Source organism: Oreochromis niloticus, linkage group LG17 (assembly GCF_001858045.2).
Source record: "Oreochromis niloticus isolate F11D_XX linkage group LG17, O_niloticus_UMD_NMBU, whole genome shotgun sequence".
Taxonomy (NCBI): domain Eukaryota; kingdom Metazoa; phylum Chordata; class Actinopteri; order Cichliformes; family Cichlidae; genus Oreochromis; species Oreochromis niloticus.
In genome coordinates this window covers 14,343,152-14,356,565 of record NC_031981.2, presented here as the reverse complement: position 1 = coordinate 14,356,565, position 13,414 = coordinate 14,343,152, and the positions used below count along the sequence as shown (strand labels likewise).

Sequence of the window (13,414 nt, the reverse complement as noted above, 5' to 3'; positions counted from 1 at the left end):
ATTGCTTGCTTTTTAGGAGCGGGATTGATTATTTTTCCAGAGTACATTATGACCTACCCTCCCATGTCAAAGCAGTGGCCCTCTGAGATTGGCTTTTGACAAGCCGAAACTGCAAACGCTTTTAACTAACCCCATTTTTATTATTGAGACATAGACAGACTCCAAACGTGAGTGCTCATTATCATTTTTCCCAGCTGTTTTAAGTTGTGTAAGCCCCCAAATGTTGCAACTGCACCACAGCAGCTGGTCTGTAATCAGTCTACTTTTTTGAAAAAAAAATTTTTTTTACAATAACAATATAAGTACAATAAGTACAAGTGACATCTGTCTTTCTGTCTTAAAACTGCTTTAGCTTGGAAACCATAAGAGGAGATTTTTATGACCTGAAACTGTTTAAGAGCGCATGTCTGGTGGACTTTCTTTGATTTCAGACGGTACTTGAATGCAGCACTTCACTATCTATATATATTTATGTTTAAATCACTGCAATTAATTTAAATACTTTTATATGAAAAATAAAATAAAACAGCCAAGCTGCTGTCAGGTATGAACTCTTAAATCTCCAGAGCAGACAGGGGCGACACTTGTGCAGGTATTTTCACCAAAGCGCGCTCACGTGTGCTAGATCCGCGTTCACTCCTCGCCCGTTAGAGTGCGACGACTTGTGCAAAGACCCCGCAGGACCGCTTGCTGTTGCACATTATTCATCTAAACACGGGCAAACTGCGCAACAACTGAAAGGTAAAGATCTTATATTTGTATTCAAAGTGAAGCCACTAACAAGCCAGCGTCTAACTTTCCTCTGTTAATATTTCCGTTAAATTAAGGAAGTAGATGTAAGCAGTCGCAGTTTAAAGTGCTGCACAGTGAAACGTTAGTAGCGACAAATGTGACTTAACAGCCTCATGTTTTCAGATGAGAAGCATTTGAATGGCATAAAATTGATTAAATAATACGGGAATAACTTATTTTCTGCTTTTAACTCAGTGTTTACCTGAACTGTGTGTCCAATATTAAAAATAACAAGCCCAGCATTACTGAGACTGTCATTACTAGCCTAGAATTACCATTTATGGCAATAAAAGTGGTATAAAAAATATAATTAAAGATAAACTGTAGCCAGCTACTGAAGACTTCATTTTTATGAGATTATCTGCTTCCCTCACGACATCAAATCTCTAATTTCCACCTTATTAAATATGATTTTAACATGTGCAGTGCGTAATGTTCTTAAATAATATATTATGATGCAGCTTCTTCAGTGTTTTAGTTAGATGTTTTATGAGATAAGTGTATGTTCTTTTTGGGGAAATGAACCACCACGTTCAGAATAACTTCCTTTTTGAGACTTGAGCAGAGTTTGGTCAGAGCTTGTGGTTGTGCGTTAGTTTATTTTTAGTTATCACCTAAACAGAGAATAATAATTTTAATGCACGAAGGGGTCGTTGATCTTTATTGCAGCTGTCCTTTGTGGCTCACTGTGTTTTAATCTCCCACCCCCAGATGTGGAAGTCAGTGGTGGGCCACAATGTGAGCATGAAGGTGGCTGGAGAGGGGGATGACTGGGAGACGGACCCTGACTTTGAGGTACTGTGTACTTCCTGGAGTGAGCGTCACTGTAGGGAGGGTTGGGTAGACACCCCTGCGTCAATCATTTCTGATTTTGTGTTTATGTGTGTGTGTGTTTTAGAATGACGTGTCAGAGCAGGAGCAGAGGTGGGGGGCCAAAACCATCGAGGGCTCAGGACGTAAAGAACACATCAGGTGAAAAGACGTGCAGCCTGTTCCTGGAAATATTATTTTTATAGTGCACGTAGATGAGTTCAGGACATAGTGGGTGCTGTGCAGCAACAGGAAGAGGAAGTGAGAGCAGAGCATAAGCTGTCGGGCCGCGAGTCTTTCCTAATATGGATAATGTATGATGATGGTGATGTTGACGAGTCTTTGACAGTGATATTTAAACCTCTGCTGACTGGGTGGGACAGATTTTGTATAAATTGTGGCTTATTCAGGGTCAATAATTCACTCGTTAATGAATATTTGGTAACCTTCAAAGTTGCTGTGGATCCTCATCAAGCAGAAAACTTAATTAATCATGTTGTTGTGGTTAGTTAGACAGACACATGATCCACCCTATTGGGAAACCCCCCCCCATTAGCAGTATCCATGTACTCAGAGCTTCTGAGCATTTGTGACCCTGAATTTGTGACTCATAAGAGATTTTAATATTGGAAAGGATTAAGAGTAAGCAGCAGAGGAACAACTACTATACTAACAGTTTAAAATGACCATGATGAGTGTATCAGTGTTAGTGATTGAGTTCACAATAGCATGAACTCCGTCTGTTTCAGTATTCATGTGTTTTGGCCCCTGCAGTGTTGCAGAGCTCAGAAGCAAGGTCACTGAGGAGCATGAGAAGGTGAAGCAGAAGGAGAACATTCCCAAAGCATCGTACGGATATGGAGGGAAGTTTGGAGTGGAGACGGATCGAATGGACAAGGTTAACAAATTGTTCTCATTGAAATCTGAATTATGGTGATAAGCTCCTATCATTTACTGTGACTCCTCTTTACCCTTGACTCTGTGCCCACCATTTCTTTAAACTGTGTCCTTTTTGTTTGAACGGATGTGTCTCTGCTGTCCAGGTGGCTGTGGGTAGCGACTATGTAGCAGAGGTGGAGAAGCACTCTTCCCAGAAAGATGCGGCGAAAGGGTTCGGAGGGAAATATGGTGTTCAGAAGGACCGCGTGGATAAGGTGAGAAGATGAGCAAACTCTTTCACAATAGGCAAAAATAAGTAAAAGGGAGCACACTGCACCCACATTAACATCTTTTCTTTGATATTCTGTAACTCAGATATGATTTAAATGACATGATGAGGTCTCCTTCTCTGCTGTGTTTCTGTCTGCTGCTCTATGCCATCAAACAACAGGATTCATTCAATTCAATTTTATTTACATAGCCCCAAATCACAACAACAGTTGCCCTAAAGGGCTTTAATTATAAGGCAAAGACCTTACAATAATACAGAGAAAACAAAGAAAATCCCTACAATCATATGACCCACTGTGAGAAAGTGCTTTGGTGACAGTGAGAAGGAAGAACTCCCTTTTAATTAACCTCCAGTAGAGACTGGCTCATGGAGGGGCGGCCATCTGCTGTGATCGGTACAGTTAAAACTGGGATCTGTTATACTTTCCATTGTTTCTATTATACCTACATATACTGGTGGATGCTCCTTTTAAACATGGTCAAAGTTTTAAATCTGAAGCCTATGTACAAGTACTTCCTGTAAGCCAAATACAGCTGGTTTCAGACATTTTGGCTCTGTATGACATCAGTAAGAGTGGATATGGTCATCTCAGACACACAGCTCTGGTTTCGAGCACAAAAGTCCCACCAACATGATGTTCAGATCGTCTGGGATAGCCAATTAGAAGCTGACTTTAAGGAAAGGGATCAATGATGGCCTGTTTTAAGACAAATAGAGAAATGAGACTCCAGCAGAGGCAGGTTCAGTGAGGGGCAGCCATCTGTTGTTGGGGCATGAGGGGAAGGAGAGGAGAGGACATGGAGTAGTGACATATAAATGCATCGGTAGTGGAAAAGAAGAGCTCAGTGCATCATGGGAAGTCCTGTAGCATCCTGAGCCTTACAGCATCCGTGGGTGAGGCTTCAGTGTCCCCTGATCCAGCTCTATTTATTAGCTTTGTCAAAAAGAAAAGTTTGAACCCTAATCTTAAAAGTAGAGAGAGTGTCTGTCTCCTTAATCCACACTAGGAGCTGGTTCCACAGGAGAGGAGCCTGATAGCTGAAGTTTCTTCAGTAAGAAAAGTTCCACACATACGATGCTTAATATTTATTATGATTTCAATCTTTGTGCAGTCTGCCGTCGGCTTTGAATACAAAGGAGAAGTGCAGCAGCATGGATCTCAGAAAGGTACGTCCAGTGTCCTGCATCTGTCATTCACTATTCTCCTATCAGAAGTTTGTCTAAATCTTACATTCTTATAACTCACTGCTTTAGATTACTCAAAGGGATTTGGAGGAAAGTACGGTGTCGAGAAAGACAAAGTGGACAAGGCGGCTTTGGGGTACGACTACAAGAGTCAGACTGAGAAGCATCAGTCACAGAAAGGTGAGTTCAGGTTGTAGCAACTGTCTCTTTTTATATTATGTGCTTTATATTTGCTTTTTTATGCATTTGAAATTTATTTTCACCAGACTACGCTAAGGGATTTGGAGGGAAATATGGGGTGGAGAAGGAGAAGGTAGACAAAGCTGCTGTGGGGTATGACTATAAAGGAGAAACGGAGAAGCATCAGTCGCAGAAAGGTGAGTTAAAATTGCAGCTTTTGCAGGTTCGGGCACCGTTTCTTTCATGACACTTGATTGCTTTATTCTGTGCAGATTACTCAAAGGGATTTGGAGGGAAATTTGGTGTTGAGAAGGAGAAAGTCGACAAAGCTGCGTTGGGGTACGATTACAAGGCTGAGACGGAGAAACATCAGTCACAAAAAGGTTAGAGGAGAGAGCCACTGATGTGTTATTTACAGGAACAGATTTCCTGTATTCATCACACTGATGAAGTGCTTCTGTGTTCAGATTATTCAGCAGGTTTCGGTGGCCGGTATGGCGTACAGGCAGACCGCATGGATAAGGTCAGCATCAAGGATGAAATTCCGTATTATTGTCTTTGGATTCATTGTTTAATCTGGAATAAAATGGAAAGTAGCCAAAACATCTGTTAGGGGAATAATTAATACTTTGGAAAAAGTGAGGCACAAATGTTAAATGTTGGAATTAATATCGATTATTTCTGTTTTAATTTTCATGAAATGAACTTAAAAATACCTACCTAAAACCTTAAAGCCCTTCTACATGACTGTACATCTTATTCTTAGCCTGAATGGTCTGCTTGTTCTGTATAACCAGAACAAGCATTCTTATTTATGAGACCATTGTTGGTCTGTTTCCATCTTACTCACTGATTTGACTTACTGTCAAAAAGGTAAAGGATGTTATTATATTCACGCAGTGGTGGATCTAGAAAGTTTTATATGGGCAGCAAAGGAAGGGCAAGAGGTCTAGGGTGGCTCATACCTCTTCAGTGAAGTATGTAAAAATACCTTATATGTAGTTGGGCCAGTTGCCCCCTTTGCCCCTCTGTAGATCCGCCCTTGTCTTTACAGCACAGCCTTTTTTCACATTTCTGACTTTAAATTTCATACTTGATTTAGAAGGAAATTTGAAAAAAACCCGATGGTGACTGTTTGGGTCTTCTTCCAGACCTTCGCAAAGTGGTGACATATTTAAATAACTTGTACTTAGACACAGCTAGACTGATGTCTTGTCATGTTCAAAGTCATTGTAGAACCTTTGGTGCAACTTGTTAAAAGATGAACCTTACTACACCCCCATCTGGCCTGAGGCGACACTGACAGTTACTTTATTGTATAATTTTTTGTAAATGTTGTTGCTGTGTAACCACTGTTGATTCAGCTACTGCCTATCTTAGCCAAGGAACTTCTGCAAAAAAAAAAAGATTTTTTATCTTAAGCAAAAGCATTAAAAACAAAACAAAAAAAACATCTAACATCTGGCTTCTTGGGACTTTGATCACATTTTTAGCTCCATTTATTTTGTGGTTTAGCCCGAGTATCAGAGGTCCCCAGTAACAGATTGGCCCAGATGTGCCCACATCATCAGCTGAAATAAGGCCTGTACATCTTCCTGATCTGACAGGAACAGACAAGCAGCAGATTGTCAAACCACCAGCTTTTAATTTTTAATTTTGATTTATTTCCTGCAAGTCAGTTAATCGCCTGCTTGAGTATTCTTGCAGCTGTAACCGTCATTATTGAAACATCATGTCTGTAGTGACAATTCAAACTTCTGAAAAATAATTCTTTCCTTCTATTATTAACCTCTAGAGTGCAGCAGGCTTCACAGACATGGACTCCCCGACCTCTGCATATAAAAAGACACAGCCAGTAGAGGCTTGTAAGTTCATTTGTTTCTCCAACATAATCACTCACACTCTGCCATCTGCCTGGCAAGCAATTAAATCCACAACTGTTCAATGGTTTCCTTGATGCACTACATTCATATTCCCTTTGGATTTTATTATGCAGCGAGTGCAGGTGCAGGAAAACTGAAAGCACGCTTTGAGAACATGGCCAAGGCTTCCGATGAGGAGAACAGGAAGAAAGCAGAAGAAGAGAGAGCGAGGAGGCAAGCCAGAGAGAGCCGAGAGCGAGAGGAGGCCAAACGCAGACAGCAGCAGGTACGCTGCACTGCAAAAATCTAAAGAGCTACAAGGTGAGCTGTTTTCAGCTCACGTGATTGATGTTCTTTCTTTTAGGAGGAAGAAAGAAGAAGAGAGGAGGAATCTCAAGTACCACCAGTTCATCATGTTGATCCAGAGGACGATATGCCAACACCAGAAATCCACCGTCGCACTCCAGAGATTCCAGAGCCGGAGCCAGAACCAGAGCTGGAGCCAGAGCCAGAACCAGAACCAGAACCAGAACCAGAGCCGGAGGTGAGAAACACATATGAAAAATCAGATGTACCAAATAACAACTCGTGTTTAAAACATGGGACTCATGTTCACCCATCTTTCCACCAGCATGCACATATTTATATTTTTTTGTATATATAGGTATACATATACATATATATACAAAAAACTTGAATTTTACTATATTTATTTATTGGATAAAATAAGTTAAATGTCACCGCTATTATAACAGCGGGGGTGTCCAAATTCAGAGGCTGCATCCACCTGAGGACCCGGCCTTCGCGGTCTAAGTGCCCGGGTCCTCTGAAAGCTGGGTAGACCGGAGATGAGCGACTGCGATGGTCTAGCCTTCAGAATTACGTCACAAGCTCTCTCGGTGCAGTGAAACTCTGCCGTCTGCTCCTTGCTATCTAAAATATAACAGGACACTGGCATAAATTCTTGACCGTCTCACACTTCTGTTTAATCAGTTTTCTGTTTGACGTTTATTCAGCTGTGTGAAAACCCCGGAGGAACCCTCCCGAGGGATTAATAAAGTTTTATTTAATTAAATCTAATCTAATAACTTTAATCTCAGCCAAACCCATTTACTCACGAACAAATAAAACACTGAAAAAGGCCAAACAATAACATGTTTAAGTTATCTAAGTGTCTTATATATCATGTTTAACCTGAGTAGCAAAAGACCGCGGGGGTTTGAAAACGATGTGCCGGGAGCTCGTTGTTCTCGCCGGCTCAGATATTTGAAGTTTACACAGCTACATTCTCGCCTGAAAATATGTTAAAAGTTTATTTTGTGACCCAGAAAGAGTAATAAGAGTAATATTAAAACTAAGTAGCTGCAGTAGTAGTAGCCATTGTTGGAAACTGGAATTGGCTGGGCCATGCTGGGATATGGTTTTTCAATTTTGTTTCCGGGTGGAAAATCGGGAGAAATTCGGGAGAATGGTGGCTCCGGGAGATTTTCGGGAGGGGCACTGAAATTCGGGATTCTCCTGAAAAAATTGGGGGTGGGGGTGGGGGGGGTTGGCATGTATGCCAATCCATGACTGATAGTGTTTGGTTGTGTGCATTGTGATTTATCCAGGTATCCTGGTATTTCAGATACTGTTCATCTGCTGTAGATAGTTGTTTAGATCTGCCACTTCTTTTCTTTTGCCCTCCACTTTTCCAGTTTCCTCAAATTTTTTAAGGACACGCTGCATACCATACTATCAAGATATTCTGTGTTTTTAGCTAACAGCTCTTTGGGAATCACCTTTTTGGTACAAAGATACTATTCAAGTCTGTCAGACTGTCTTATCTTTGAAATTTTTCATAAATTCATTAAAGAAATGGAGACAAATTATGTGTTTTTGTGACAAATGTGTTTTTAGGCAAAGTCACAATTTAAAACTGGTTCTTTACCAAGTTGTCTTTTACGTGTAGACACCTAATTGGTGAGTTAGGTGCCTTTTTTATCCTTGGACAATTCACAGGTCAGTAGTAACATAATTCTGCAGAATTTTTTGGGTTTGTGGATGTGGAAAAGCAGAAAGAAAATAGGTCCTATGTGAAAATGTTTACAGCAGACTTTGAGGCTATTAGTTTTTTTTTTTTAACAAAAAAGGCAAATACCATGTGGTGCAAAATGCTGTAAAAAGAGAGACATCTTCACAGCTGATATCTCCAAAACTCAGCAACTAACCTAATTCAGTCTCTGGAAAGGGTTCCTTTCTGATTATCCTCACCTGTGACGCTTAACTACAAATTATCTAACTCCACTTATGAGTCAAAGGTAGCAGAAGAGCATCATCACACCACGATGAAGGCCACAACACTGAAAAGTTAGCACGTTTGATAACCTGCTCCTGAAATTTTAAACAAGTGCTACTTATTTACCTTTGAGTACTCAACGTCTCTCAGTACTTTGTGACTTCACTCCTTTGCCTGTTGCACACAGTCCCAGTGCTTCTCACCGAGGACATGAATGTCTAAAAGACAGCGACATGCAGACATTTGCACCCGCAGGATGGAAATTGTCATTGAAGCCCATTAAATGTTGTTTTTCATCCCTTTTTAAGAAGCTAAGATAAGTAAGTTGGCCTTATGTTAGATTTTATACAGATGCCGGACATTATGGAACAAAGACATGGCTTTTTAAAGGAGCCCAAATTAAAATATAAAGGAATAAATAAAATAACAGCCTAAATCAGCACCTGGAGACATTTAAAGATGGGTGATGAACAGAAAGAGTTGGTTCCAGAAGTAAATTTAAGATTACAGCATATTTTTCCCAAATTATCCCTTTGTCCATCTCAAAATTCAGATGTTTAGCTCTAAATATAATACTGGCATGCTACTGGGACTCATCTCAGCTCACCTCCAGGATTTGAAATCGGTGACTTTGAGCATTGCTGTTTTCAGGAGGAACCAGAATACGAGGAGCCCCCGGCCTTGCCACCACGATCGGACGATTTTGAGGAACCGGGCGCCCCTCCTCTGCCTGAAAGGTCAATAGAAGTGGATGATGATGGTGGAGAGTATGAAGACATCGGTCATCCCCCTCCTCCTCCTCCTCAGCGTAAAGGTGTGCCTCTAAGCAAAGCCGTGAGTTAATCAGGACCCCTTTCGTGGCTACTGATCATTAATCTCGCATATTTTATCTCCCAGCTGACGATAACGACTATGAAGACCTGACATGTGGCCAGAAGGCAATTGCAATTTATGACTATCAGGGAGGTAAGACTCTCCATTTTCTATGTTTCATGATAAATGTGACCTTGTGCACATATAAATGTCACACCTACACATTCAGTACTCATTGTGGAATAGCTGATCTGGGCTACTTTGGTTTGCCTTGTTTACACACTGAAAGGGGATCGTGAGCACAGGTGTTCCTTTGGCCTTTGACGCGGTGACACAAGTGCTTAAATGTGAGGATAAATCCTTTGCTTTTCTTTTTTCACACAGAGGCCGATGACGAGATCTCCTTCAATCCAGACGACATAATCCACAACATAGAGATGATTGATGAGGGCTGGTGGAAGGGACAGTGTCACGGACGTACCGGTCTGTTCCCGGCTGCTTACGTTCAGCTGATCGAGTGAGCAACACGCTCCCAAAGTCTATTTTTGCACAAGCTTCACTTAAACAAACTTCAATATTGTTGAACAGAGGGAGGAATTTGTATTTAACAATCAAATCAGAGCAAATTTTTTAAATCAGTTGATTTGTGTAATATTTCGCTTTGAATGTGCCGACTGGAAAAGCATCAGGCCAATCCTGATCAGAAGCAAACATGTACACCTCTGCAAGGAACTGAGGGTATATGACCTTATTCTTCATTTCTTTCACTGGATTTTTATTTACCAATGTAATCACAGTCATGACCTGAAATGGCTCTGCTATTCTAATAAAATCCTCCTGGCAACCTGTGTTTTGTCTTTCCTCTGATGCGGTTACACTGACCTAAAAACACTGTTTTGTGGAGCACCAGCTGATCATTTTAGCCATCGCCATCTTGGTGTTTGGACACAGTGATAAGTGAGGTGATAATTAATCCTTAAACATGTAACGACTCTGCAGCGGGCTATGCATGATTTCTTGCGCACTTAAACGTTGCATGTTCATCAGTATAACACCATGTTTATGTTAGTATTACAAAAAAAGGGAGGCATTATGAAGTGTGGGAAGGAAAATCCTTAATATGTATTCTACTGTGAAACAGTAGCTTCAAAGCTATGCAGGCCAAGTCATCTTCTCTATGCACAGCCACAAACCATAATGGCTGGAGAACATGCGTTTCATTATTCTACCCATGTTTACAAAATTAAATTATAAGAAGCCAACATTGATAATAAAACATTTTGTCTAACCCTAAACAGTAAAAGTAGAAAACCCTCGCAAAAAGATTAGGCCAGTATCACGTTAACTATGGCCAAGCACCGGCATTAAACAGGTTACTTTATTGTGCAGCGGTTTAGGCAGTTACCTGACAGGTGAAACAGAGCTATAACTGGGGAGACACAGGTCTGGCCTTTTATGATATACCTCCATAGCAGCCACTGCTGCACAGATATAGCAAAAATAAATCACCAGATGATAGACATAGCCTATGATGCACATTTTAAGAAATGTTAACGTTTTCCTTTTCAATATATTGTACGAGCCGGACCTTCTTGTAATTTTTTTAAAAGTGCTTGACTTCGGCTGCTTTTTTTTAAACTCATTTTCAGCCCAGTCATTGTACCCGACCATTTCAGAGGAATATTTGTTTGATTGTTGAAACGCTTAACACTGACCTATGAATCATTCAAGCGTAAAACCCCCCCCCACCTAACTCAAGATATGTGTATACACATAACAGACAACTTAGCAATGAACTAATTTTAAGTTGTGTTTACTAGTCTGTCACCAAAAACATCATTTATTGTCATTTCTTTAGTTGAATGTATGAAAAACACCAAAGATAACACAGTGTGAGGGGCTTGAAATAGGAGTTTTGCACCAACGAGGTGATTGTCGGCATATCTTGGCATGTTGTGCATGCAGTGTGTCCATAAAAAGAGGAAACCGGACAAGTACACGATAAAAGCGGCACCATCACATCTGCATCCACCATGCACTTTTGCACTGTTCTGTAATTGTAAAGAATGTGCATAATGAATTAAAGTTATGACAAACAACAATTGAAATTATAAATCATATTAAAATACTAATAATTCTGTTTTTTTGACACACCTCCAGGAGTTGCATGATGTCAAGAAAATGAACAGAACAAATCATAGGACAGATTTTTTTATGGGAGTTTAGAGACTTAACTTGCGGCAGAGAATACACGTGCACCACTCACATTTCTGCAGTCAGACGCACTACACACACGTTTTCCGTGCGCTGATCTCAAGTCAGAGAGGGTTTTGCTGTTCCATGAGAACAAACCAGTTTCTGCAGTGAACTTTTGTACGATCTCAGGCTCTGTGGCAAAGCCCGGGAATCTTCAAATCCACCAGACACAATGAAATTTAATTAAGAAACACAACACTTATCACAAAAGGATGCTGTGTTTCAGCTTCCAGAGTCTTATAGCTAAAATGACGGTCTTCCCGTTTGGTGGTTTACCAGGCAACATTCTTCTTCTTCTTGCCCTTGCCACCTTTCTTTCCCAATCGTTTGCCCCTCATTTTCTTGGCCTGCCGCTGGCTCATCCACGCCGGATACTGTCCATGTTCATCCAGAAGAGTTTTCTTGTTGCGCTTGCTGTCCATGTCCATCTTCCCATCTGAAACACAGACACACAGCAGTGAGGACGGCTTCAACATGCTCACAAGCGGTTTCCTCATGTTTGCAAACGATACATGTGGCACAGAAAAATGTGTGACATCACCTCGAAATTTAAAAAAACAAAAAACCCCCCCAAAAAATCAAAACAACAACTATTAAGGCTGCTGACTGTGGTGCTCACTGTCTTACCATCAGGTTCTGCCTCCTCCATGTTAACGTCGGCCTGCTTCTTTATCTTCTCAGCTGGCACCACTGTGGCGATCTCCTGCATGTCAGTCATGACGACTTCTCCTTTCTTATCAAGGGTCAGAGCTTGTTTCAGACGATTCAGCTCCTTTGGAGCGTTCTTCTTCCTCTTCTCTGCCCGCATCTTTCGCTTCCATTTACTCCGAAGGCTTTTTGCCATTTTAAAGATGCTGCGAACACATTAACAAATCACCAGTCAAGCAAACTTGGGTTCACGAATTTTTAGGACTTTCACATGTATCCATACACCACGCAACAGTAAAAACAAGCGGTGAAGACAAATGGATGGTCTGAGGCGACATGTCTCGCCAATGACTGCCGATTTCTTCCACACTACCTGAGCTGAAGCCCAGGATTCAGGAGGATGTTTGGATTTTAATTAATCTATGATTTACTTTCAGGAACGTCAAGACGATGTATATCATTTAAATATGACACCTATTTGTGTAGGTAGAATGAAAAAAATCCATTTATAACGTTTTTTTAGTAATACTACTAACAAAACAAAAAAACAATGAAAATAAACTGTGCAACATCTTTACAAACTAACTAATAAAGTTAAATAAACCTGGGAGAGAAGTCTAAATAAAACTGATCACGCATTCAGACTGTCTTCTTCTACACCTCTATAAACATTGAGCTGGTCTCTAGTACCCAACACTGATATTAAAAATATTAAAAAAATCCCAGCAGATCAGCATCTTCTTAAACACTCAGACCAACAACTATGCCGCATTCAAACTCACCTACATCACCTTTCTTTCACATTTCACTAAATCCACCGAGTTGCTGCCGCGTGACTGGCTGAATCGTAAACAGATGTACCTTACAAAGTGGCCGACGCGTGCAGTACTACAATTTCCCTTCCATGATTAATAACGTAAACCTAAGGACTTTATAGGCAAGTTAGGATTAGCGAATCCACTGAGCTGTTAAACCTCAACAAAACGGGAATGAGCAGCTTCGGTAATAAACTTTAACGTTTGGTCTGTTGAACATTTACAGCACTAACATCATCAACATCATCATCATCATCATCATCCACCCCCCTCCAAAAAGAAATGGTAAAATGCTGTTAATTCCGTTTAGTTACACGATACTGGCCGTCACAATAAGCCTAGCAAGTTAGCTACCCAACTCCTAATGAGGCACCAGTCTTAAAAACACATAAAAATAGCCTCGTTCCCTCATTAAACTCATACAGGTGTAATCATTAATCCACTATATGACATACAAGTCTGACTTACTTCCCACAGAAGCAGCAGATGAGCTTCTTGACGCTTAAACTGTGTGAACAACACACTCTTCTACTCCGCACACGTGTTTAGAAGCTTGGGGAAAAAATGAATCACGTGCTTTGGAAAGAGCTGCAATATGATTGGC

The 13,414-nt window shown here is 40.7% G+C and overlaps 2 protein-coding genes across 2 annotated transcripts; one reads left to right on the top strand and one right to left on the bottom strand.

Annotated features, from left to right (window-relative positions):
• Positions 1-582: 582 nt before the first annotated feature.
• Positions 583-9,939, top strand: hcls1 (hematopoietic cell-specific Lyn substrate 1). Its single transcript, XM_003452037.5, has 16 exons — positions 583-741; positions 1,504-1,587; positions 1,691-1,764; positions 2,377-2,500; positions 2,646-2,756; positions 3,886-3,940; positions 4,028-4,138; positions 4,225-4,335; positions 4,411-4,521; positions 4,606-4,661; positions 5,934-6,003; positions 6,135-6,286; positions 6,365-6,544; positions 8,930-9,092; positions 9,176-9,244; positions 9,476-9,939. Exons 2-16 carry the CDS (start codon positions 1,504-1,506, stop codon positions 9,610-9,612), a joined length of 1,608 nt encoding a protein of 535 aa, XP_003452085.1. The 5' UTR covers positions 583-741; the 3' UTR covers positions 9,613-9,939.
• A 949-nt stretch (positions 9,940-10,888) lies between these two features.
• llph (LLP homolog, long-term synaptic facilitation factor) lies at positions 10,889-13,410 on the bottom strand. Its single transcript, XM_003452063.3, has 3 exons — positions 13,279-13,410; positions 11,975-12,201; positions 10,889-11,783 (listed from the first exon to the last, which is right to left on the bottom strand). Exons 2-3 carry the CDS (start codon positions 12,189-12,191, stop codon positions 11,620-11,622), a joined length of 381 nt encoding a protein of 126 aa, XP_003452111.1. The 5' UTR covers positions 12,192-12,201; positions 13,279-13,410; the 3' UTR covers positions 10,889-11,619.
• Between the last annotated feature and the right edge of the window lie 4 nt (positions 13,411-13,414).

Bases quoted from the DNA above. Each gene is read 5' to 3' on its own strand.
- llph (XM_003452063.3), bottom strand. From the start codon at position 12,191: ATGGCAAAAAGCCTTCGGAGTAAATGGAAGCGAAAGATGCGGGCAGAG. The intron at 11,784-11,974 runs GTAAGACAGTGA...TCTGTGTTTCAG, and splicing joins GGAGGAGGCAGAACCTGATG to ATGGGAAGATGGACATGGAC.
- hcls1 (XM_003452037.5), top strand. From the start codon at position 1,504: ATGTGGAAGTCAGTGGTGGGCCACAATGTGAGCATGAAGGTGGCTGGA. The intron at 2,757-3,885 runs GTGAGAAGATGA...ATCTTTGTGCAG, and splicing joins AGAAGGACCGCGTGGATAAG to TCTGCCGTCGGCTTTGAATA. The intron at 3,941-4,027 runs GTACGTCCAGTG...TCACTGCTTTAG, and splicing joins GCAGCATGGATCTCAGAAAG to ATTACTCAAAGGGATTTGGA.